We start from the raw sequence: 27,915 nt of genomic DNA on the forward strand, positions 1-27,915 counted from the left end.
ATTTTAATCGGTTATTAAACTTTCTTTTTGAAATCCGTGACGAATGAATTACAGAGAAACGAGTGGAAAGGCATAGAGCAGAAAAGAGAGAGACTGCGAGATTGTATTTTGACTTACATAGCTCTAGAAAGAAATTTGCCGACACAACGCTTTGGTTCTGTGGGAACATTATACACCCCGCAATTCTGAATTTAAAGTTACAGTGAATTCGGAGTTCGAATGATTAGTAATTTAATTTTAGAATGTAGGTTATTTAGAAATTGTGTATAACTCTCGATTATTAGAGTTGTTAATTCCAAAATACTCAATAAATCTTATGGTACAAATAAAGTATTTTAACTGATACCTGCTTGCGCATATACAAATAAAATACCGTTTCTTTTTTTTATATAAAAACGTAAAATTTTCTAGTAAAAAAATATACTGCTTATTCATAATTATATATGCTTACTCCTCAAATATAAATAAAATTGTTCAAAAGAATTTTCGTATTGATTTGTATTTGAGAGGAGGGTGGATTTTTGGGAATATTCTGCGGAAATCGTTCATCTGGGGTCGCCTGTTCTGTGGATAATCGAGAGTTTACCATATATCTATGGAAAAAACAGTGTCATTTAATGCCTCCTTTGCATTAAATTATTTTTCTAAAAGTATAAACCACTTTATTTGAAGTCTTTAATCATAATTATTTTTATTAATGTTATAATTATTGTTTTTTTGTATTGTAGATGCTCAGGATTCAAAACTTGCAACTACAGTTACTCTCAGCAGCTAGATAAACACTGCTTCAATCCTGAAGGCTTGTTTGTAGTGCACTACGATTGTGTTAGAGGTAAGTTGGCTTATAAAAATGTCTTTATTACCTTCAATATGAAAATCTGGGTACAAAAAGATCTTTTTACTCACCACAACTAAAAATATTTATTCCAGTATTATTATTGGTATTTTCTGTGTGAGAGGGCGACTGAAGAGCAATGTCCAATTTAAAAGTAGAGGCAACAGTTTTGATCTGCATTTAGTTCACTATGGCACATTAAAGGGATTTTGAAATTATTAGTTACAGTCCCACGTTGAATCGTGTGATTTAACTTTGCATTTCTGAAATCTTTGACGGTATGATGACCTCATGTGTCATCAATTAATCTTTCCTTTACATGTTTTTTTTCCCTCCGAATACAAATGTGCAGTTATGTTTAGAGGATACCAAAAATTTCGAGCCCAATGTTGAGACATAGAAATTTTGTCTGTGTGTGTGTCTAAGAGGTCGGGGAAAATGTTTTAAAAGACATTTTATTATCATTCAGCCTAATTACCCTTATCGACTACTTGTTTTCAGTAGTCAATTGGTTACAAGTTAAGAACTTGAACACACTAGTGATTGTCAGCTTTTTTCTGTATAGATCCAATTTAGAAGCGGAAACTATGTTATGAATGCAACTCACTTCAGTTTTGTTTCACAAAATATTTTTAAAATATTATTATCAATCAATAAAATAAACAGTTGAAAAATGTTTCTTTAATTTTCTAACTTCTCAAGATTTCTTTGCCAGAATCATAAATATAACACAATGTATATGGAATTGAGAACTAGAAAGCATAAACGATATTAACGACTAGGTATAGAATAAGCGGTTTGTAATTTGAATATAATTGCATATATACAGGGTGTTTATAAAGTCCCGGACCCATTTTGATGTTTAATAACTCATAAAATAATAAAGATATAAACAAACTTATGGCATTTATTGATGGAATAACTGATATATTTTCCTTTTCAGGTTTGAATATTTTTACTTTTGTAAATATCGTCTGCACGTGTGGTTAATTTCAGATAATTTCATTTTGCAGTCTAAATATCTGTACTTTTCTAAATATTGTCTGATTATTAATTGCATTTTTCTCTCTTTTGTTTTTGGCAACTATTGCAATGTTATGTTTACTTTTGATGTGTTTGTTCTATGTAGTACTTTTGTATGTGATGTTTTATTCTAGCGGATATTAAGGAGAATGCATACACCACAAGAGAAAGCACAGATTTTATGGTGGTTCAAAGAAATGAAATCGATAGTGCAAGCACAGAGAAATTTCAGAAGAATTTACCAAAAAGATCCTCCATCCAAAAACAGAATCTTGCGGTGGAAAAAGAATTTTCTAGAAATTGGAAGTATCGAAGATAAAAAACGTTCCAGACGTCCTTGCACAAGTGATTTTGATGTTGAGCGTGTCAGAGAGACATTTTTACACAATCCTAGAATATCTGTGAGATCAGCGGCAACAGGATATGCCAATTTCGACGGTGTACAAGGTTATTAAGAAAAAATTAAGACTGCATGCATACAAAGTTCAAATTGTTCAAGTTTTGGAACCGAACGATAGGCCTAGGAGGATGGCCTTTGCAACAGATATGCTAAGGAGGATAGAAGATGCTGCTGATTTTCTGAAGAGCATAATGTTCTCCGATGAAGCATCCTTTCATGTTTCTGGCATTGTTAATCGCCATAAAGTGCGCAAATGGCTCTGTGGATGCCGACATGCTTGTCGCTACCTGGCGTGAAATTGACTATCGACTTGATATTCTCCGTGCGACGAAGGGGGCACACGTGGAAGTTCATTGACAAGGGTCATGAAACTTTTTGAGTCTATTTAACCATTTATGTTATTAATTTAAATCTATCTTTATTATTTTATGAGTTATTAAACATCAAAATGGGTCCGGGACTTTATAAACACCCTGTATATTTAACAACTTTTTGAAATATTACTTTGTGTTTTGGAAGTCTGCTCTCTTCAAATGCATTATTTCTAATTAATTTTGAAAAAAAATATTTATAAGAGATAGTAAGCTTATATAATATACATATAATTCTAATTTTTATGAGTGAAAAATTTGAACAGATTTTATTTTACTATACTTAAGCAACTTACTGGTATTTTTCAACAGAAAATTTCATGAGGGAGATAGATTTCAAATAAATTTCATTTATTTAATTTATAGAAAAAAATACGTTTTCAATTCATCCATTTAATTGCAAAATCGCAATTGTTTGGCATTTCGGTTAATTATCAATGGAGGAGCAATGAAGGTTGTGAACAGTGACCACGTGTGGAAGATTAAATGGTGGAAATTTACTTTTTGCAACTTTGTTTTTATCCGCCAGTCGGCAGCAACCAGTCTGATAAATGTATTTAGCAAAAGCTTACTATTTACTTCACATTTTTCTGCCCGACTAAGGGTTAAGGTTTCTAACGATTTGATTAATTTAAAATGTATGAATAGTGAAGGTAATAATCTTTTAGAAAAAAATGGCTCGGCTTGGGCATTTTAGGATCGTAGGTTCGACTGAATCCATTCTCATTCAATTGAAAATCTGTTGTATATCCTTCTAGCACAAGGTATATCCTTCTAGCACAGCATACGATGTTCGATATGCTGTATGTAGGCATTATCATGAAATATCGTGATAAGGTTGAGGATTCTGTGCTAATAAGATATGCATGCTGATGTAAGTTAAATGCGTTAAAGTTAAATGTCTGAGTCCCATTTGAGCTTTTATTTTAGAAAATTTATACGGGTTAGATGTATCTTAAATATTTCTACATCTCATCAATATAAGGTCGTTTAACTCTCGGTGATTTAACTTACGCCAAAACCGTAGACAAAGGGAATACTCCGCAGATTTGTATTTCAAACCCATTACTATCAGAAATAACTTCAAAATTATATCATTCATTTAAACAAACTTTCATTTTTGTGTTTTATTTGAAAATAATTTATACAAAAGACAATAGGTATACTTTATTACTATCAGCAAATGTGAAATATTCATTATTTGATTTTTTTAAAAATATATCTTAATTTTGGAAGTAAAAAAACGTTCTTGATTCCAGAAATTAAACTTTTTTCGGAAGAAGAAATATTTATTGTCAATTCTTCAAATTTCTCTTTTGTTAAAATGATAAAATTTAGAAATTCTCAAATATAAATTTAATTAAATAACTCTATAAAAAAGTATGTGTTGCTATACGTCTATATATATTTATTACTAGAGACAAGGCCAGCGGAAACTACTTTCTGCTTGATTAAATTTGTTTTTTTAGATTTTTCTTGCGTATTTTGAAGCAGACGGTGTGCTGCTGCATTAGCAATGACTTCTGGTCAGGCGCCTGGCGGGACACTGAAATGTCATACTAAGGAAATTGTCCGCTCATCGATTCTGTTTTATGAACTGAAAGTAATGACGCAACTGGACAATTGATAGGGCCAGAAATAAATGCAATATCTTTCCCTCAGCTGCTAAGCATTTTATCAATGTATTGAATATGATCCAACAAATTTTCTTTTGCTTTTTTAATTAACCAAATAAAAAATTTTCAGCAAGGAGTTGACAAGAAAATTAAGTAGAGAGATGAACATTTTTTTTTTCTCTGTATTCTGTTATTCAGAATACTTCTAGTCACCGTTAGTGATCAGCTTGTTCTCCTGGAATATTGGCTTTTCTAATTGTCAATGGAGTGCATTTATTTGATAGACTAAAAAATATGTATTTAATGAAATTAGTCTATTGCAAAATTACGGTGCTTGCAAATTAAATAGTGTTACATAATACGAAATAAAAACGAAAAGGAAATCCTATTTCGAAATTACTGTCCAAAAATAGATATTTTTTAAAAATTTGAACATGGGATGATTAAATCGTTTTTTGAAATAATGAAATTATTTAATTTCATCATAACAATAAGAAAATTGTAAAGAATTATATTTTAAAAACTATTAAAATCATGGAAAGCATTGTCATGAAATAAAATTGATGTCATTCAAAAAGTAATATTTGTATATTTTTTGATAGACTAAAACTAAAATCTTTAATGAGATAATATTTTCGCAAACTATCTCTAAAAAATATCAAAAACTTACATGATTTTTTAATTTTATTTTAACCAATTTCTGAACTTTGAAAGGTTGACAGTGATCGTCTTCTTGTTGTGAAGAACAGATGTGCCAAATTTCACCATTGGATAAAGATTGTTGACTTGTATAGATACAGATGAATAAAAACCAATTAAATTGTCTTTAGAATGTTTCTCACCATCTTTTTAAGTTTTAACGTAATCTTTCATCTAAAACAGTTCATTTTTTGCACTCTCAAATTCTGTCTTTTAAAGGCTTGATACTTCAAATTCTGTGTCCTTTAAATTTAAATACTTTTATGAGCTAAATTTTAAAAGGATTATCTGTAAACAAGATAATATAAAAAAAACTGCAGAAGTACTTCCTTTTTAATTTGCATTCTACGGCCGATATAATATGGTGCAGTTTTTGTTTAGCTTCGTATCATACTGAAAGCAATCGAAAGTACGTGTTTTAGAACTTTTTTCTATGGCAAATATGGTCTAAAATGTAATGTAAATCTACAACTTTGGCATAAAGAACACATATCAACAATTTGATTTCTTAAGCCTATTGCACTTTTGAGTTGACCCGTTTCATACCCAGACATAGATCGACCAACAGACAGCCAAACAGATGAACAGAGTTGGTTCAAAATTTGACACAGATTTGCAAATCAAGTCATGACCAAATTTTCTAGTTTACCTAATTACATTAGCTTGAGCAAATAGAAAAATTATGCCAAAATTTGATAAAAATCTACAATTTTGATGTAAAGGTCATAAACCGAATTTCATTGCTTTTCTGTTTATATTTTATAAATTATCGATTTTCACTGGCGAAAGTTTTTATAAAAATTACTTTATCGGTATCGGGAACTAAAACAAATTTTCATGACTTGATAGTTGATTTTTTTTTTCTCCATTAGAGATGCTTTATATGGTTCGAGAAAGAATGAGAGGAGCGAAATTTACCGAATATCTTATTGCTGGTTATTTTAGATTTACAGTTATTTGATGTAGCAAACAAAAATTTTAAAATGTGCTACGGATTTAAAATTGAAATAGCTTCCATATATTTCATCGATATCACGTGTCATATTGATCACTTTTTGTCAAATAAATTTTCTAATGACTGCTTTTATCTGTCCGTTTTAAAGAAAAATGTTAAGGTGGTCGGACATTGGTTGACTTATAATCATACATCAGAGCTTCATAGATAATGAAGCAGGTTCTCGAGTAAGATCAGGTTTTAAAAATGACTTAGTCTCCTCCATTCAAAATTTCGAGATTTTTTTTTTATTTCAAAATTTTTATTGTGATGGTGTAAGATTAAATCTTTTTTTTATTTATAACTAATTAATGCTATATTTTAATAATCGATCTAGAATTTTGAGACCTGAGTAATATTGCTTGAATAAAAATGGTTTTAAATATTTTTCGTTTCCTAATATGAATCGTGAATGAAAAAAATATTTGAAGACTTATCGTATACAGTGCTGTAATTATTAAAATCTTCAGTTAATAAATTAAAAGGAATAGAGGAGAGTAGATAAAATGTAGCGTTTGTTAGTGCGACTAGTGCGTTTAAAATGTCTAGAATTACAGGTAATTAGAATCACATGGTTTACTGTCATTCTTTACAATCAGTGTTTATTTATTGAGTTGACAAGAAGCTCTACCGCAACACTATCTCCCTCAACATTATAAAGTGAATTTAAAAAAAAGCATAATTGACTAAAACTTATTTTGGCACTGTACATAAAAACTCTGAGATAAGATGAAATTATAATATAATTAATTGCATTCTGAACATTCATCAGTGATCCAAGCTCTAGACCGAACTATAATAAATGCTACTTTCTGTTCATGAAATAACAGCGGAAAATTACCAGTACTTAGAACAATAGTTGAAAGATGCAGGCTCCCATGCTCATTAACCACTTAATTGTTTTGCCCGAGTGCCATACGTGCATCGATTTATCGAATTTTGATAATTGTAACCAAAAAATAAACCACTCATAACGATTATAATTCTATATTAAAATTACTTCGAATACATAGATAATCAAGTATTCAATAGATTTCCATTTGAATCAAAATAAGAAAATATTTCAAAAATAGAAGGTGTCATCTTATTAGATAGTAAAAAAAATAAAACAGTTAAGGGGTTAAGTACGAATGCGCCAGTTAAATTTCCAGCTGGATAATGAAATATGATAAGTATCTATGGTCCTTTGCTTTTGTGTTTCAGAAATGAACTGTATTGAAATAAGCGCTACATTAAGAGACGAAAATAATCATTCCACTTTATTTTAAAATATGGGATTACTGAAGTCTAAAATGTATAGCTTGTTGCTATCGAACCTCAATAAAATTATATAAATTCACAAAGTTTTTATAATTGAATCAAAATTGGAATGCACTCTTATTTATATAACTTCTAGATCCTTTGTTGTAGAAAAATTTTAATCCATACTAATGTGATAAAAATTTTAAAAAAACGCACAAATTTAATTTTGGAACGCATCGTACATCTTACAAGAAGAAAAATACATGAAGCCTCATAGTTACTAAACCGACGTGAATTAGATAGCATATATATTTGTCATATGACTGACTTAACAAAGCGTGGTGGTATCATTTATTATTACTTTTCAAAATAGACTCTTTCAGCGTTAGATGAAGATACCTTTTTTTTTAATCACATGTTCATAAATCATGCTTTCATATAGTCTGTGTACAATTTCTTAAAAGTAAAACCAGCAAGTTTCCTGTATAGCTTTTGAAATTAATGCAGATTCGATCATTTGACTAATTGTTCGTTTTTATTGACTGCTAAATAGAAGATGAATAATGTCTTTCTTATCAATAAAAAAAGATATAGCTTTTGATAAAAGTAATTCAGTTACAATAGAACTTCAATCATCCTGATTATTATTGAAGCTGTATCCGATAGGAATATTCGAATATCCGAATAAGTGAAGGAGAAAAAGGTCATTTGCTAAGCGAAATCTCTACTTAACATATTAATTAAATGATTATAAATTCAATATTATTTAGTTTGGATTTTTTTTCAGTCAAAATAATCCAAATAATTGGAATTCGGTTGATTGAATTCTATTGTATAAGAATTGTAATATAACTTTTTTGCCCTCGAGGCATCATGAGTGTACGAAGAATTAGTAGCTTGACCAATGCCTAATTCTTGCTTCTCCGAAGGTATATCATTGGTGATGTGGTTTGTCGTTTTTCCGCATCCCAATGACGGGTCATACTTTCTATGGGAGAAATTAATAAATGAGTGGTGATGCATATTTTATAACTGACCATAGATCCTGTTTACTATAATCACCGATTTATCATACCTTTGTATTGGATGGCTGCATGCCCGATCGAAATGATTGCGTTTGGCAATCCATCTCCATCCTCCTTCAAATATATTTTACATCACCACAGCATATCAAACACCTTAATGCAAATTAAATAAATTTTTGCCTCTTAAATATTCATCAGTTTATTTTCTAAAATAACTCAAATTTCTTACATTAAAATATCAGGACGCAAATATTCAAAGTTGTTCCACCACTGAAGAGTTGCGCGTCATCTCCTCGGTGAAAGCTGCCTCGTGGAGAATACCTCGGTGATGAAAGTTAGGGAACCACAACGTGAGTTCCCTTCACACTAATAATTCAGCTACTGTTTGCCGATTAATTACGGGCGTGAATCACGTCTGGGATATGAATTTCGAAAATTCAGTTCACTTCGTCTGTGTGAAGCGTGATCGCTCTCTACGTGACGCGAATAGATTACTCTTTCAAAACAAAAATCGATTGCAATTATTCATTTGCATGATAGCCAGGCCTTAACTTTGGAGAATAAGGTTAATTTGATTACATTCTCTAACCAAATTTATGCTCGCATTCAGATTGCGAAATGTAAGAGTTTGGTAATAATTTTCAAAAAAAGGTCAAGTAGAATTAATGAGACTTTTAAATACTTCCTTCATTTAAAAGATCAATTGTATTTTTGGGAGAAGCGAATACTGCATATATTTATTGTGTCACTTTATTTAGTCACTAATATTTATTTATTTTTTAGTATTTTTTTAATCAAATGTATTGAAACGTTTTATTAACATTACATTGCATTTGTAAACTACGTGTCCATCAGTAGCCGGCGTCCTGGCATAGGGGTAGCGCGTCTTCCCCGTGACCTGGGCGTCCTGGGTTCGAGTCCCGGTTCGGGCATGGTTGTTCTTCCTGTTCTATCTGTGAGAGGTGTGAATGTGCCCCCCTGTAAAAAGGTGTTGTGCAAGCGAATGGGATGCGTGAGTAGCTAAAACGTACTCTTGGCCCTAGTTGGCGCTACTAAAACAAGAGACGCTCCCTTGGCTTAAAATCACTGACTTAGTCAGTGAGCTTGTCCATGGCAAGTGCCATTATAAACAACAACAATAACAACATGTCCATCAGTAAATTTAAATTCTGTGAATACTTTGTGTATTGTTTTTGAAACACTCGATATATGATTCTAAAAGGGGTGTGTGGTAGTATGATGGTGACGTCTCATCTTCGAAACTGAAAGGGTTTAGATTCGAAACCCGATTCAGTCTAAGAACTGTCAGGCAAGCGGATCTGGTGCACATTAAATCTATCGTTGTCAAATGTCCTCCAGTTTGGCATGCGGTGGAGATTTGAAAAGAAGGTGGGATACCGACTCAGATGTCGTTTTCATCAGCTGACCACGGTTCAATTACGAGATCCATCCCAAATAAAACTAGATGTAAACTAAAGTATGTATGTAAATTGATATCTATAAAATTGAAGAGTTCAAAGTTCATATTTATAATGATTTTTTTTTTCATTCTTCAGTTCCTTTAAATCAGCATCTATTTTGTGCTTACATGTACAGCTGTTAAAGATGCTTTCAAAATCAGACAATGACAAATAGGATAACAAGAGTAAATGGTGTGCGAATCTTTTCACTCCTCAAGGATCCGGAGTGGGATATTAGAAGAAATGACGCCCGGGTGATATCATTAGTTTTTCTCCTCCTCGTCACATTTGAAATTCAATTAAAAATTGATGTAAGGACCTTAATGTTTTGTTCCTATTCCGACCGGAATATTTATGTATTACACCTCCCCCCCCCCCACACACACACACTGTCATTACGCCGCTACCAATTGCTTTTCGAGGCGAAAAAGCCGGATTATGAAATAGGCAGCTGCCTGAAAATCCACAACACTGCAGGATGGAAGCCTGTTGCCTTCCTTTCTTTGCGGTATATTTTAGAATAACCTTAATTTTTAACTTTGATTTGATTTGCAATGGCCATGAACTCGACCTTGTTCAAATTATAATCAAGAAACGTTTAAGGTTCTGAACAATAATCCTACCATATTTTTAGAAATCAATGTGGTGCTATCTCTTTTGATGTTAGCTAATAGACTGATTTGCAAGAAGATAACTTTTGAAAATGTTGTAATAATGTTAAAAACATTTTATGCTTTTACCTTCTTATTTAAATTTATTTTCTTAATATTACATTTTTATCCTGATTTTTCTATACTGGATTCAGTTTTCTTAAAGGATATCCTTCATTGATCATTTTATTATTTCAGTTTATTATAATATTTATTAATTAAAAATTGCTATATAAATGAATCTTTATAGATTCATCTGAAATTAATAAAAAAATTCTTTTTTGAAATTGAAGCGAGAATTGGATGAAACTCCAAAGTTTACATCATCTAAAGGGACTTTACAAGACCTAATAAAACCCTGTAGAAGCAGAGGAAATGATTCACATCTGGTTCACAGTAAAACCACAGAATGGATTAGGATTTACCGGCCTTAATTTTTTTTAAAAAAATTATATTAAACGTTGTATTGCGTCAAATTTGATGACGTTTTTCTAAATGATCTTAAAATTCTTTCCGATATAAGCAATATTTAGATTAAGTAAATCACAGCGCATTTAAAACAAATACTGAACCTCAGAAATACAGAAGAAAAAATACCACATATCTGTGATTAAGATAGTTTTGAAGGGAATGTGATAATTTAACTCTTATTTTGTATGTATTCGTGTTTTTAATATTTTTTGTGAAGCATTTTTCATCCGATATAACTGGAATTATAAATTAAAAAAAGATTATCTCTTCTCATTTCGATATTTCATAAATGAATAGCTGCTTTATCAAATATTCTTGTAAATATTGCGTTGTGATCGTAGGGGCTTTGCTTTTCAAAACTGTGGGTGGTTAAAATTTTATTTAAAATTTAATAGCCATTTTCTTGATGCTTTAGAAAAATTGATGTTAAGAAATTATAAGGTACACATCCCATCCCTGCTCTCGAAATTCATCACCCATCAAGAATCTCGCGATTTTTTTGAGATCGCTATGAGATTCGCTCGCTTGCCGTATTTTTGATGATAAATTTATAAATGCATTCATTATTAAAAGTAAATTTAAATTATTTCAAATTGCACGAATTGTTTATATTATTTTTTCACGAATAACTGAAGATTGAATAAATTCTAGACTTAATTAACTTAAACTCATGAATTTTTTAAAGGAAAATTTTCAACTAGCAGAGTGAAATGTATACGTAAATATTAAAAAGCAAAAATATATAATTCTAAGATTTTTAAAAATCAAAATTGAATAATTTATATCTTTGCGTTTTTTTTAATAAGGTGTATTTCATCAAAATTCGTCGACTTAATAATAACTTTGAAACAATCGTTGAATATTAATAAAATTATTTTAGTCATGTCGATCAACTTTATAAACTACATCTTATCACAAAAAAAAGATACCGTATTAATTTTGTCATGTTATTTTAAATTATAGTTGACAATAATGATAGAAAGCATTCGGAGTGGTTAACTATTTTCCAAAATGGCGAAATTAATTGGAGAATTGTTGTTCCGAAACTTCCCTTCGTGTACAAAAAGCTTTACACCTTTATTTAATTCATTCGGATTGGATCTTATGGATATTTTTTCAACACTTTTATTAACAAAAACCATTTATTTTTGAGTATCTCAATAAATAATCGAAACTTCTCGACTTGAACTCATTTTCTTGTAAAATCCAACTCCAAAAAAGTAGTGTCTGAGATTTTTCTTGTAAATAATCCGAATGTGCATGTCAAAGACGATTAACGAATTCGGCCTGATTTTACTTCCACATACAAGCATTTTATATAGTAAAATACTGAACTCTACTCTCCTATAGAACTTACCTTTTACCTCTGTTTACTTATTTAAAAAAAGTAAATGACCATATCTTCCTTCTATTTAAACATTGCTACAACTCAAAATAGTATGTTTTGAACTGAAAACATAGAAAATGAAAGTGAAATAATAATAATTCATGAAAAGAATAATGGCACATTGCTTCTCCAGTCGCCAATATCTCCAAGCGGATTTATGACAGTTTTACATCCATATAGGTATATTTCAAACTCGATGACTGAGAAATTAACTCAGTAACATTTTTAAGTTACGAAATTTCTTTCCTAAGATTACGATATTTTAAAATCAACCAAATTTGGATCACATAAAATATTCAAATATTTTGGCTTCCAAAAAATGTTCAGTTTACAGTGAAGTCTTTCATTGTCTTCCAGCTTATCATTCCAGCAACTCTTAATTCAAAGGAAGGCCTCAATCTATTTTGAATTGCACTTTCGGAAACTTTGAGAAAAAAAAGCATTTACTCTGAAAGGCATTGCAAATCTGAGCCTTTTAATTTTCCCTAAATTGTCCCTAGTTTTTGTCAAAAACCTAAGCGTTGTACACATCGCGGTTACTTGTGTGAAATCTTACTTAGCTCTTCATTTTGTTGGAATAAATAAATGAATAGAAAAAGAATCATCCCAGAAAAAAAAATTTCAGCATCGTGACATTAAACTTTATTTTGAAGCCCTTTAATTAATACAATTCTAATTTTGTACTTAGTTTAGTATCGTTACAGTTATTTATATTTCCTTTGTCCTATTTGTAACTTAATATAATATCTGAAGAAAAGAAATGTTCAATTTTAATACTAATTAAACATTATTTTTTAATTATGTAAAAGTACAGAGATAATGATGAGGGTAATTCAGTATAATTATGGCGAGGAGGTGCTCAACGCTCTCCAGAATCATGTTGAACTTTGAAAATTACTCTACGTTGCTGTTTGCCACGCCTAATTTTTTATTCAGTGTACATGAAATAAATGTTTTGAACTATTAACATTTGCTTTATACACTGTTGGCACTTTCTTATCTGGTAAAAAATAAATATGACGATGGCTTTTAAAATAGAGAAGTAGATTTTGCTTTTCTGCATATCTAAAGCTCATTTAACCTAACACTTACCTCACTCCAACTGTTTAATTTAAAAAATTGGGTGACGATTGCTAGTAAGGTTATAGTAATGTGAACAGCTGAATTAAATGGCTTTTAACCATTGTGGGAAGATGAGATATGAGAGCAGATGTGATTGTGGTTTGATTCATGCATATACATGTACTTTCAACACTCCATTGAATCGGTTCATTGCACAGGCAGGTGATAATAAACATCTGCAGCTCTGCTTTTGTCACATGAATTAATGTTGTAAATAATTTTTGAAACTCTGACACAGGCATGTGATGTTTTGTTAACGGCTATGGTTTTCTTCAAAAAGATTTTGATATTCCTGTTTTAAATTCATCGTATCTTTGCAGTTTTAACATAATTTATAAATAAGGGCTGATCCTGAATTGAGTCATTAGATAATTTATTTGTAAATATTATTTATCTATGAATTATTAAATTTAACGATGGAAATTTATGCTGATTCATACGCATTTATAGAGGAATTAAAGCAAGATGTTGCATTAGTTACAACTTCATTTTAAAAGTAATTGAAAACTAACTAAAACAAATTAAAATTAAATTTTGGAAATTTAAATTTTTAGAATAAACTTTTAAACTGATTCTTGTGAATTAACTATAAAGACGAATGTTGTGAATGCAATTAACAGCTTTTGACTTAAAATTTGAGTGGAAAGGAAATATACAAACTATAGGAGCGGCTTTCGAATTCTTTTAAATATTTAATTTATATCTGAAAAATTTGTCATTTTCTTAGATCATATTGAATGAAACCAATTCTTATAAATGAGAACCTTTATGATGCTAAAGGAATCTGTGGAAAATCTCTAACATTTATTTGAACTCCTATAAATATTTTGCGAAAGTTCAAAATTAAATGTTTTTTTTTAATAAATGCCAATACTGAAGAAATTTTTATGCTTGTGACGTCACAGTCACATAAAAAACGTAGTTGCTCATGTCATCTATCACCCAACTACATAATGTCTAAGTTTATACCGAGACTTTACTTCTTTTTTTTTCTGCCTGTAAGATAAGCAAAGGATCTCAAATTAATTTTCATTTGATATATATCACATGAAGCTAATAATACATATTCCGTGGTAAACTTTTCATAGTCAAGTAAGCTTTTTTATTTTATTTATTTTTATTTTTATTTTTTTGCAGGTGGAAAAAGTAAATATCTCAAACACCATTCTTTGTTTAATTCCTAATTCATAAGCAAATTCTCATTACTTTGCGCTGGATTAATCATATTATTTTTGCATCAAAGAGGCTTTTACATTTCAATTTCCAAGACTATGACTCAGAGTCATAGTCTTTCTCAACTGTAGAGACCATGTAGCACATTCATAATACAGAAAGTATTTTATTTCACCTGCACATATAAAAAATAAATACAGCGATACCATTACTACAGAAACCTCTAAATTGAAGTGATAAAATTTTGCGAATGAATGTTAGACATATGTTCGTAGAGATGGGGCGCTATTTGTTTAACGAGCGGAACATTTAGGTCCAACAACTTCATGAATGAAAAAAGAATCACCGTGAACATATCTGGATGTATATTTACTTTTATGTCTTTTTGGATGACTTTTATCACATGGTGTTATTTATTGGTTGAGATCAATACCACTAACTCAGGTGGAAAAAAAGATCCATGAAGGAGGACAAATAGCATCAATTTTGCCAACGCTCGCTGAGATGATTTCGATACTTAAACCTTTATAGTGCTAAATTAAGGAAGAAATATTTCATTTAACTACAAAATTCAGTCTATTTTTCAAGCAAAACTCATGTTATTAGGATATTTTATATGCATACTCTTAATAATAATGGATTCATTGTTTACAAGATTTATATTCCGTCTGTTGTCATCAGAAATTGTTAAAAGGCAAACTCATTTTTTATTTCATTTTTTAAAAATTATTTGGCCTGACTTAAAACTAAGTACTCATATAGGTTTTACTGTTAAATTTTTATAATATAATAAATTTAATATCAAGCCAAACTGACATCTTTATAATGTACAAAATTCAAAACAGTAAAATTTTTATTTGATTATCTTATTACTATATTCAGAATTTTTTTTCCAGTACTCTAATAATTGCCTACTAACAGTGAGTGATCTAGCAATCAGAAGATATGCTATTTGAGTCTTATAGAGTATTCGAATAACTGTTGAAATGTCTTAAGCAGCCCATCGAGAAACTCTTAGCAATGCTATCAAGGCTTTCAGTTTTCAAAATATTAATTTCACAACTTCGGCAGAATCCAAATGACCGTTTGATGCCACCAAAATATATTTAAAAAAAATATCATTAATATTTACAACAAAAATGTAGTCGATTTTGTCGTCATGAAATTAAAACAGCGAAATAATGCTGCTTGCAAACGATTTTAAAGTAGCTCCAAATTTATTCAAATCTAAATTTTTTAAAAAGCAGAATTTTTATTAATAGATACATGCATTTTTCATTATTTGCCATTTTATTACTTTTGTAAAAAAATTATAATTTAAAATTATATTTTTAAAATTTTATATATAATTTTCATTTCTTGTTGCATTTCAAAAATCTATGTAATTTCAATTTTCTGACTAAACGAATATTACAAATCAAATACAAACAATATGCATGAATATCAAAGGTTGGCTGAATGATTGACTGAAATTTGAGTTCAGTTCTATTTTTATAAATGCAAAAGTTTATGAAACAAGTAAACAAGATCATTTTCACTAGTTATAGTAAAGATATCATTATTCTCTCTATATTCACCTATATTCACCACCGTCTTTCTCACGCTTTATGCTTCTATCTCAAGAACAGCCACTTTGATTGCCACTCTTTGAGAAAATTAATATGAATAGTCTATAACCCCTCCCCATAAAAATGCATTTTAATTTTATGTTTTGGCTCAAAGTAGTCGCGAGAATTTTTGTCATACGTTCAGCTCATTCACTCAACTTTCTTTCTCGATTTTTTTTTTTTCCAGATGCAAACGTGAATAAGTTCTGCAACTCCAAAATAACTTCCGGAGAAGGTTACATCGCCTCTCCTGGATATCCTCAATACTATCCCAAGCTTCGCGAATGCAGTTGGACAGTATCGGCAGCAGATGGCCAGACCATCTTCTTGAAGGTCTTGCACCTCCACCTGCGTGAAGCCTCTGATGTCACTCCCACGCTATCTGATCCGGATGCTTTCTATGCAATGAATATCCAGCATATGACCGATATGATGTTCCGTTGTGACGACGACAGTTTGACAGTCATGGAAGGCACAGCCAAGAGGTTCTCGGTTTGTGGAGAGGAAGTAGAGGCTCTGCAGAGTGCGGAGGTAGATGCCAGCAACGGAATGGAACTCAGATTCAAAACCGTGGCCTTTCTACCTGCCAGCGGGTTTCTTGCTTATTATAAAGGTCAGTAGTTGGTCCATAGAGATAGATATTGAAGTTATTTGAATGTAGTTCTGGTGAGAATTATATAATTGTATATTTTTGAATGATTTTTATATGGCAATGGCTCCTAAAATAACGCATGATTGAGATTATATGAGTTGTGAAAACAATAGCTTAGGAAACTAGCGAGAGTGATCTCCGTAAAACTTTTTCGCTTACTTTCTAATAAAAGTGTTATGCTAGAGAACCCTTGCGTGGCATTGGCGTACAATAGTTACGAAATATTTACCTTTGGCTTGAATTTGGCATTTCTACATTATCAATCGTGCAATCCACTGGCGGGATTTCTGGCGATTGTCCCTGTGAAGCGGTTAATAGTACTCGAAAATTTAATTTGTGTTTTTCCCAACCGATTGCAATAAAAATTTGACATTGTACTTTACTTGTAGTCAGAAAATCCCATATCTTTAAACTATTGTGTTTTCGAGTTATCTTAGTTTACATGTTTCTGAAAGTACAGACCGACAATGCCCAATTTTTGATTTGGCTCAAAATTTAATAGGTGTCGACATTATGTTATAGTGTTAACTTATAACACTTAACCGGAAAAACACACTTCCTTTTATAGAAATCTACACATTTGGTATAATGACCGTATACCAAATTTCATCCGTCAAGCTCAATGAGTTTTTTGAGTGATCTTTGTCACAGACAGAGACAGATATTTTCTAAAAATGTGTTTTTCGAACTCAGGGCGTGGAGATTCGTCAAAATATCGAGTTCGAATTTTTTTTGACGATTACTATATTTTCTCTATTTTTCGTATACGAAAAAGTAAAAAAAAGGTATTGAATTATAGCTTCTATTATTTAATTATGTAATTAATGGTGGATGAAGAAATAAAGGCTAAATATTAAAAAAAATTATATATTTCATTTTTGTTCCAAATTATTTTATTTCACTTCATTATCATAAACTTCGAAAGGAATTTAAAATGTTTGTGCATTGCTTGTATGTGGAGATATAACACATGTGAGTTCTTCCTTTCTGTTGTATGATTCACATAAAACAGACATGATGTAGCCTAGTAATTTGAATTTTAATGAAATAGTCCAGCATAATATTCTCAAATTCACTTGAAATATATAGAAAAAATTCTTTTAAAACAAGAATGAATATTTGAGATTATTTTATTTATATCTCTGAAAAAAAGTTTTATTAATCGAAAATGCTGTCGAATTTCATCATTTCAAAAAGAAAGCTTCTTTGTAAGAAATCTTATCATAAAATGATTTTGAATTCATTTTTCTCGACTTTCTAAGATGAATTATATTCGATTCTTTTAAACCCTTTTAAAGTTTTATGGTTTTCACTGTATTTTTTTTCAACGTGTATAAAAATAGTATTGGCATCATGGAATTAAACCATAATAATACATCGCTTGCATGAAAGGAGAGATCGGGAAATGCGATTTTGCTTGGTTTGAGAGAGGATTTTAATAGAATTAGTTAGTGGTTTCATTAACTTTTAACGCTTCTTGGCTATCGAATTAATTAGATGTTTATAATGCTTTGCTGGCTGTATTTGCCGATTAAATTACTTAATAGACTATCAAATTACGTTGATTGACAACCAAAATTAATAATTATGATCTCAGTAAAGGTCTCTGTATGTTTGAATTTTAAAAAAAATTCAATGATTTCTGTTTAAAGGTTATTTACAACGTATGTTCCTGTAACGGGCCAATGGAGTGTTAAGGGTTAATTTTAATTGGGCCTGATTGCCGGACCTGTTTGAAGAATTTGCTGAAATTCGGAGGAAAGTTCATCAAACCAAAATAAGAATAATGTCTATTAAATTGTAAAAGAAACGTTTTATGAAATGAAGGAGGTATAAAATAATGCCAATTATATTTCAGTATTTGTTGAAAAATAATGCTTCATCGCAGACGCAACGAGATATCCTTGTTTGCACTTTTCGCAATTATTATTGCGAATGACGATATATTGTCGTTTGGCAATAAAAAGGTTGTATAAAGATGCTCTTATAATGGTGAATTTGAAGTACAATTTTTATTTCAGAGTCTTCGTTTGCTTTTGTGAGGTTTTTTATTCATTAACAAACGAATAAGATACTATATAAAAGATAAAAACATAAAAATAAGTTCTTATTACTCTATTTAATTGATTTATATTTTCTAAGTACAAAAATTTGGACATCCTACTTTATATTGTTAAAAATATACGTCAATCATTCTATTTTTAAAGGGATAAAAATGTATCTGTACTTTTGCTGATGATTCCAAAATACATATTCATAAAACATGCAAAAGAAGTTTTTATAGAAAAAAGTTTTATTGCGAATATTCGTCATTACTATAGCAGCCAGTACTACCATATTCCGTGATTAAACATTATTAAAGAACATTTTGGAGTCTTAAGTTTTCATAATGTCTACATTTTAAAAATTGCCCAATTTTTTTTTCTTTTATTTTTACTAGTAATAAGATTACTGCCATAAAACAAATCAGACCTTTTATAAGATATACCTATAAATGTAATCCTATTATATGGAATAATTATATCTTTTACGATCACTTCATTTACAGTTATAAGTTAAGAAAGATACAATAAGTGTGTATGCAGTATGTTTGAAAAAAATTACCCATTATATAAGGGAGGGGGGTCCTAAATTGAGAAAAATCTATTATTTATAATAATTTTTTTATTTAGATTTCTTTTAATGGAATATATGGCATATCGGAAACTAGAGGGAGGGGTTGGCATTCTAATTTAATCTTACTTCACCAATTTATTTATTGATTAACTTTATTGCACATTGCAAATAATTCTTTGATCATTACGTTTACTCATTTAGAGTGTTTAGTCCAAAATTACTTATATTTTGGAATCGGTTGTAAAATTATGTGATAGTACTGCTTAAGCATTGGAGTATCTGATCGTGGTATAGCCAATCTTGAATATCATTTATGTGCTAAAAAACGCGAAGTTTTGGAAATTGTTATAATAGTTCTGCTCCTAAATGTACTAATATTGCCATAATAAAATTTTAAAAAAACTGCAATAAAATATATAAACCTCACATCGAAAAAATGCTTTGATCTGCAGAATTAATTTGAATTCATCTCTATTCTGATAAAAATTGCAAATATTTAATACATTTTTGAACAGTAGCGGTATGAGTTAATGCAACTTCCCTCAGAATCGATCCATTTGGCATATATCCAGACAGTTATTTCATTTATATCATTTACTTTAAACTGTCGTCCGACGTTATTTCTACAGCTGTAATGATTCGGATTCTTTATATAGTTTTATTTCTTCTATGGGAATGGTAAATATTTCCACTATTTTTATGATTTATTGGACCATTTTTACCATCTGAACATACATGATTATGAAGCTTGGCATCTAAAGATATTCACTTCAAAATATTGAATGGCAGAAATTGAATCATCAAGCAGGATTTTGTGTTAAAAGATTCCTTTCCTGCAAATAAATAAATAAAAGTGAGAGAGAAAGAGAGATTTCAATGAATCTCATATACCTAGTTTATCTAACTGCAATGCATTTCTATAGGTCTAAGTAAAATTGGCTACCATCAGAAACCAACCAACAGGTGCATACATTGCAATCACTATTGCAAATTATTTTTGAGTGCGGCGGCTTAACTTAAGGTAAGTTGACATGGGGTATAATGGGATTTTTTTTCGTTTTAAAGTCATCAGGTACTTAACGAAGGCAAATGACACTCAGACAAGGTTTCATTTCCTTACCACATATTTCTTTAAAAAGTGGCATAAGCTATTTTGTCTACCTGAAGTTTCCTAAGATTAGCGCCAGGGAATTATCTATGTTTCTCTCTATTATCGTTCATTTGTTTTCTGTGAATCCATTTCAAAACAGATTATTTATAATGGAATAATTTTGTAGAAATGCAGCATTAAAATTTTCTCTGTAACGTTTTACAAAAGCAGCTGATTAAATCTCAAAATGTGCATTTTGGAGATATTGCTCTATTATAAGCTGCATCCAATTAAAGTGCTGCCATCACCTGACAGCATCTGCAGTATAATTATTATTAAAAAAAAGTCGATATTTGAAATTGCCTTTACACATATTTAGATAGTAATAAGAAAATAGTATTCTCTTGAATTTTTTATCTATAAATTTAAAGACATTTGAAATACATGTTTAAGGATAATTTTCTATATTTGTATTCTTTCAGTTCAGGGCTGTCCAACTTTAGCTGCTCGAGAAGGTAGCTACCTCGTAGAGCGAAACGGCAGTGCAGCTATCTATGCTTGCGACAACAATCGGGTCTTCAATGACACACAAGAAAGCATGCGCTTCCTACAATGTGTAAGAGACCACCACTGGAATGATACTCTGCCTTCTTGTACAGGTAAATGTCTCCATTTCCTTTAGTCTAACCGGAGAATTATTTATTTCAGTACTATTTAACGTATTGGTCTTACCATGCCACTTGTCAATGCCTATGTAGAATGCATTAATTCTGATTTAATAAATGTTATTCAATTTAATTCAATTTTACCATGTTAGGAAGGTTCAAAAATAGTATGATCTTGGCGAAATTAAAACGCATTTTTTCAACATTGCATTACCATTTTTTTTTTTTTTTTTTTTTTTTTTTTTGCAAAAATTTTGCTTTTGGTGGCTACAATTAAAGACTTGAGGAAAGAAAAATCTACTCTTCTTTTCTAATAAATCACTCACCCTCCGTTTAAAATACACTTCAATAAAACATAATTCATGGGCACATAGGCTATCTATTTTTTAAAAATGTCTGTCTGTTTTCAAGTTTATGAATTGGCAAATTTATTATCAGTAAATGCTGTAATTTTCTATTTTTGAAGGTCTTAAGGTCTTTATTGAAGGTTTTATTATTTCTGCTATGAGGAAATTATGCTGTCTTTTAAACACCGCAGCAATAAAATATACACCTGCAAACTGGTGTTGAGTTTTAGAGTTACACGACTTCAACTAAACAAACCAGCAAGACATTTGAACTTTAAGTACTTATTAACCTCAACAGGTTAAACAGACAAGTTATAAAAGAAAGTATTTTTACCTAACTTCCTTGTCAGACAAAAGTCAGCTTTTCTAAAAGCTATGAAAACGATGAATTCTTGGTATCGTATACCTATCTGAAGTTTGTTTGTTAATTTTACTTAAATTACTCTATTTATTTAAACAAGAACTAATGACTGAAAATTGCTTTTAGTTTTCCATTGTTTTAAGTCCATTATCACATTGTCTTTTGAATTCTTTATAAAGTGACTACACATTTTTTTGATGTAACACCTTTTTTCCCTACCCCAGTGCATTGCTATCGAATTTCAGCGAATATATAGCATATAATTTTCAAGGAAGTGGTTAATATTAAAAAGTTTCAGGCTGCCATTCACTGGGGAAAAAAAATTGTTTTCAGCTATTTTATGAAATAGTTACTACAAAGAAAAATATTTTTTTGCAGTTATATTTTTTAAATTTCATATAATTTTTAATACCAAACTATGTATAATTAGTTAATTGAAAAAATTGCTAATCAAGTAAAACTTAAATATTCACCAATTTTTTTTGTTGTTTGTGGAAATTAGATGATATAATCGTAGCTTTCTATTTTTCTGTATTTTTTAAATCAACTTTAGGGAATTTTTAGGATCAACTTCTGAAACAGTTTTTTGCCAAGATAGTCCAAAATCATTTTGCAACCTTTCTTTTTCTTTCTTTTTTTTTTTTTTTTTCTTTCTTTTATTTTTCTGGGAATAATTCTAGTTATTAATTTCGCATTTGCACTTCTGCCAGATGCTATTATGACAAATTTATTAAAAACGAAATATGGCGATTAGTTGATTTATTTAGTTGATTTAAGACACCGGATTTGAAACAAGCACAATAGAGACGACCTTGTAATTTATATGATTTAGTGACGATATCATCCTTTGATCTGATGTATTGTTTTTTTGAGGTCAGTCTTCATAATGATGTGTTAACCGTATTAAATTTTAGTCTTTTACATCATGTATTAAATCAGCGATTATTCAGATTGACAGCAGGGGAAAACCTATACAGTGTATCGTTACATGCAATTAAACAGTGCTGAATATAATTTTAATGTGATTAAAAGTATTTGAGTGAAATTTTCTGGCATACTTATTTATTATTAATTGTATGCCTTTAGCAATACTAGAAACAAAAGAGTGCGATATTTAGCAATTAATGGCTAAGATGCGATTAAAACTCAATCACTAGAAAATCGAATGTGTATTTTGGACGCCTTTTTTCCGTCTGATTCAAACCAAAACTGGACAGATAACTACAATTGCAATCATAAAATTACATTCAATTTTGAGTTATCGCATTAACATGCTTGTGAAAGACAGACCGACAGAAAATCAATTTCTCAATGAATTTGGTTCCAAATCTGACAAATATTTTAGATGTTAAATCTATGTATCAAATTTTATTCATCTAACTCATTTTCGTTCTGCATTTATCGTGTTAACTTATATTCTGACAATTAAACAGCCAGAATTCTTTAGAATGGATTTCGTTCAAATTTAACAGAAATTTATAAATATAGACATCATGTACCTTGTGTCATTCGTCTAGTTCAAAGCGTTTTTAGGTAGATTCCTATAGGAAAACTACCTATAACAAATGGTTTCAATGACACGGCTTTAGGAAAATTTCTGCTGATCTTCACCGATCATGTTCCCTAGAAGTGGCTACTTTGTTTTGGCTACTCTTCGTTCAAAAGTTTGTTTATATATATAGAAATATAGCAAATTACTCACTTTAACTGGCTATTATTAATAATTCCCAATGAAGTTTGGTCAGTGTGATTAAACAGTTTATATAGGATTGGGACATGGGTGTGCTCCTTTGTATATGTTTTTTTAACTTGCTGTGAAGTTTTGCTATGCTATTTTTTCTAACTTCTTTTTATTTATTTCATAATTAATGAGTCTTGTCTTTTTTTTATCGGGGGGATTAGTCATTGAACAATCCTAATATCTATCTGTTGAATGGAAAAAAAAAATATTTTGAAGCATTAAAAAAAAGGATAGATTTAATGACGGATATAGTATAAAATATGAGTATAATGTTTTCCTCATGTGAACAAGATAACTGCAGTAATTTTGAATGGATTTTAACCGGCTTGAAATATGTTGTTAGAAATGTAGAGACCACGGGTGAGTTTGCAAATGGGCCATCTTGCTCAAAAAGGGGTGGGAATGTTGGGGGATGAAATTTTCATTTCGCTATAACTTCCTTAATATTGAAGATAGAAAAAATAAATTCAATTAGCCAAATTAGCTCCTCATTAAGGCGAACAACTTTAAAGTTTTTCAATAACTGCAATATCTTAGGGGCTAAAAAATTGATTTGCAAGCCCTAATTTTGCCTGAAATTAGATTCATGAAGTATTAACTAAGATGAAAAGGAATCTATTTTTGCCTGCCAGCTTGCCAAGAGGAATTTTCTGATTTATTTAATTCACACCGACGGACAGGCTATTTCAATTCATTACGAAAAAGTTAAATTTGTTTGTTTGGATTCGAAGACTTACAAATGTCATTTTTTTAATTGATTAAATGAAATGTTAACATTAATTGTGATTGTTTTTTGTTTTTTTTTTGCTTGCATCTTCTGAAAAAAGAATTTAAATTCAGTTTAGACATGTTATATTTATGCATTATTTATATTTATACAGTAAGCACATCTCAAACAGTTTGATTCTTGCTTCTCATTTTAGTTATGGAAGAGACGACGACAACCACAACAACGGCTTTTCCAAATCCCAGTACTCAGAAAGATGTTCAGAATATTACAACTGCTGTAGCCACAAATGAGACATTCATTCTGGCTGCTTGGGACAAAAATGCAAGTTTGGTGGAAGGTAAATGAACATTAAGAATTTATTTTTATGAATATATGTAACAGGTAGAAAATGTAAAGAAAAATATAGCTATCATTAGAACAAAAGATTTCGGTTCTGTGTTTTTTAGAATATTGAAAAAAGAATAATAAAAAAAAAGAAAGAAAAGAAGCATCTAATAGAACGAACGTTTTTAACATAAATAATGTTTCCATGATAGTATTTTATCGATGAACTGCGATATGCGTAATTAAAAATGACGCGGCATGATCTGTAGAGCTGACCATCCAACCAAGAGCTACGAAATATGGCAAGTAGTTAATTCTTGGGTAATAGGAGGCTTGATGAGGAACGTTTTTCACAATTCTGTTTAGATTTTGAATTAAAAATTAATTGTAATTTTAATGCTTTTCCTTAATAACTTCTAAGCATATTATAGCACAAAAACCGATTTTGAGCAGCTTTAAAATTCATTAAAGTTAGCCTTTCAGTTATCTCAATTTTGTTCCCGTTCAATTTTTTTCCTAAAATTTAATAAATATTTTGAGAATGTTTTAAGTACATTTTATAACAACACTTTTCATTGTTTCAGTAAACTTTGTATATCTATGATAATTGTTTGTATTATTTAATATGCCATTTGTAATTCTTAATTTATATGCATCACGACTGTGACTTACTTAATTTAGATTAGCGTATATAATGAGGACATGTGAACTGGCTTAACTTAATTTACATTAATATTCCTTCTTAATGCATTCTCTATTAGTGCAAATACATAACAATATTATTACGATCGATAGCTTTAGAATATTGTGCGGCATTCATAATATCAAACAATATCTTATGCTAACAGATTCAAGAGATCTATTTTGTAGCGGAAATGATAACTTTGAATCATGATCAGATGATAAGGATGACAATGGATCTACACTCACTACCCAAAACAGCGGAAGGATACTTGATCCAGACATAGCATAGATGATCAATCCAACAGCGCTTGCCCCCCATAAATCCCACTCTAAGTCTTTGTTTTGTACTAACTGAAGGACGACTGATCATATTTGTCAAAATTAATATGAATACATAAGGATCCTTGCTGAAATCGGATTTTGAATCTAGAATACTTCGGTTCTGAAGCCCACGCTTTTATCAACACACCAATGTGATTTCAAATTGCGGACTCGAGCGTCGTGGATTCGAGACGTAATTTCTACCAACATACCGTCAAATGTGAGAACGGTCATAAGTCAAAATTTTCTCTCTAGTGTTATATGGAACTTTGTGTGCGAAATGGAAAAGTTCGTCATTAGTCTAGAATTAGTCATTTTGAACATATGTCATATTATTTCGTTGGTTAGGTGCCAGTGCTGTTTTGGAATGGATTTAGTTTAGAACAATGGCCAAATCTAAGAATCGCGATTTCTCTCTTATAACATAACATAACGCGATCCTGCGTTCCCGATGCCTATAACACTGCCTATCTAACTAGGTGGATGAGCATTAGGGGGGGGGGACTAAATAACGGAGGGAAATGAAAATTAAAATTGGAGTATTACTGTTTACGATGGAAAAATTTAAACTCATTTTCCTCTTAAAATGTTCTAAATCGATACTGTCATTTTAACTATTCGTATATAAACCTTTAAAAATCAACAGATATATTCAACCATTGAGAATTAAATGATATTATTTTCTTTTGCAGATATCATAGTACCATGTGTATTAGTAGGTGTTCTAATCTTCGGAAATATTATAATTCTCGTTGTTATTTTCATAATCAGAAAGTAAGTATTGCCTGCTAAATAGTTTTACTAGTTTTTCTATGATTTGAGTTTTTATAGACAATACACGTTCTAATGAAGAAATAAGCACTGTCTATTCATACACAATTAGATCATTATTCGAATTTTATTTGATTGTTTTGTTATGCAAAATACTACGTTATAAGTAAAAGTTAATTAATAAGTAAATACTTTTGAAAAAGAGACTCTTCTTTTAAGAGAAATAGTGTGTAATTAAATTGACCATGCTATTATGTGCATTAATGTATTGCATATTTAACAATTATAGTCGCAGTTGCTTCAGATCTCTGCATTTCATTTAATTTGCAATACAAAAATTCCAATTTCTTCAAAACGCAGAATCATTCGCCGAAGGTTTGTGATAGTAACGGAATCTCGGCATGAATCTTTTAGAATCAAAAGTCCTCAGATAAAATTAATACCAGTACAAAAGATAAAATGAATGTCATAGTCAGTGAGATCGTATTTTGTAGAAAAATTATTACTTGATGTAGTTGATAATTCATTTATGGCAGATGAAAAAAGGGAGTTAGCCAACATTATTTGTCCTTAAATCATAAAAAGAGTATAATTCGAAAGAAATTAATGTATTCTTAAAGATATTTTTAATTGAAATTTTATATTCATATTGCTGTCTATACATATTGAAATGAGAACAAAAAATCTAAATATTTCCAATGGAAATGTCTATTTCTCATAGAAAATTTCTAAACTATTTCAAAAATTATTACTGACCAAATTTCATTAATTTAGATCTATTCATTTCAAAATTATGAGCTAACATTTTTTTTTTACCTCTAATAATAAAATTAAAAAATCGAACTTTTAGTTATTGATGTGAAATTTTAAAATTGAATTGAATATTGAAAAAAATTACTTTACACATTTGGTACACACATTTATCATTAAAAAATAATATTTAACATGAAAACATTTAAATATTATTTACTCACAAAGAAGACAGAGATTATAAATTACCTATAAAACCTTTGTGTCTATTTATTATGAGACTTCAATTAAATGAATAATTGTGATTTGCCAAGTATTTTTATTACAAAAAAAAAAAAAAAAAAAAAAAAAAACACTCTTCTAACAAGTTTTTGAAAAAGAATTTTAATGTTTTAAGAACAAATACAAAAATTTAATCAATATCTTTTTTTAAATTTTCAATATAGTTTTGTTTGTAGGAAATTGTATTCAAATGTATTCTTATAATTTTGAACTCTTATTGATTTTATTACTTAATGTTTAATTGATAAATGCTGTATTTTTTTTCTATACCAGTTTAACAGAATTCATTTTATATTTCATTAAAGATTCCAATATAAATTTTCTATTATTAAAGGCATTCAATGAAATAATTATTCCTAAAATCATGCCTGCTTTGAAATTTTGATTCATATCCGATTCAACAAAATATGTGATAAATAAGTAGTAAGTTTTTGAGTAACTTCATTATTATTAAAAATTCAACAATAATGGAAATTAAAGATGTGTGGAATAAAATCACAGAATTA

General features: G+C 29.9%; 1 protein-coding gene across 1 annotated transcript in view; it reads left to right on the forward strand.

The window, feature by feature from the left end:
- Positions 1-27,915, forward strand: part of LOC129963155 (CUB and sushi domain-containing protein 3-like) — a 68,283-nt gene that overhangs the window by 35,529 nt on the left and 4,839 nt on the right. Inside the window, exons 3-7 of the mRNA XM_056077269.1 lie at positions 729-832; positions 16,263-16,688; positions 20,916-21,092; positions 24,471-24,614; positions 26,299-26,380. Coding sequence (XP_055933244.1) covers positions 729-832; positions 16,263-16,688; positions 20,916-21,092; positions 24,471-24,614; positions 26,299-26,380 — 933 coding nt within the window. The remainder of the gene's footprint in view (positions 1-728; positions 833-16,262; positions 16,689-20,915; positions 21,093-24,470; positions 24,615-26,298; positions 26,381-27,915) is intronic.

This window comes from Argiope bruennichi, chromosome 3 (assembly GCF_947563725.1).
Source record: "Argiope bruennichi chromosome 3, qqArgBrue1.1, whole genome shotgun sequence".
NCBI classification, from domain to species: domain Eukaryota; kingdom Metazoa; phylum Arthropoda; class Arachnida; order Araneae; family Araneidae; genus Argiope; species Argiope bruennichi.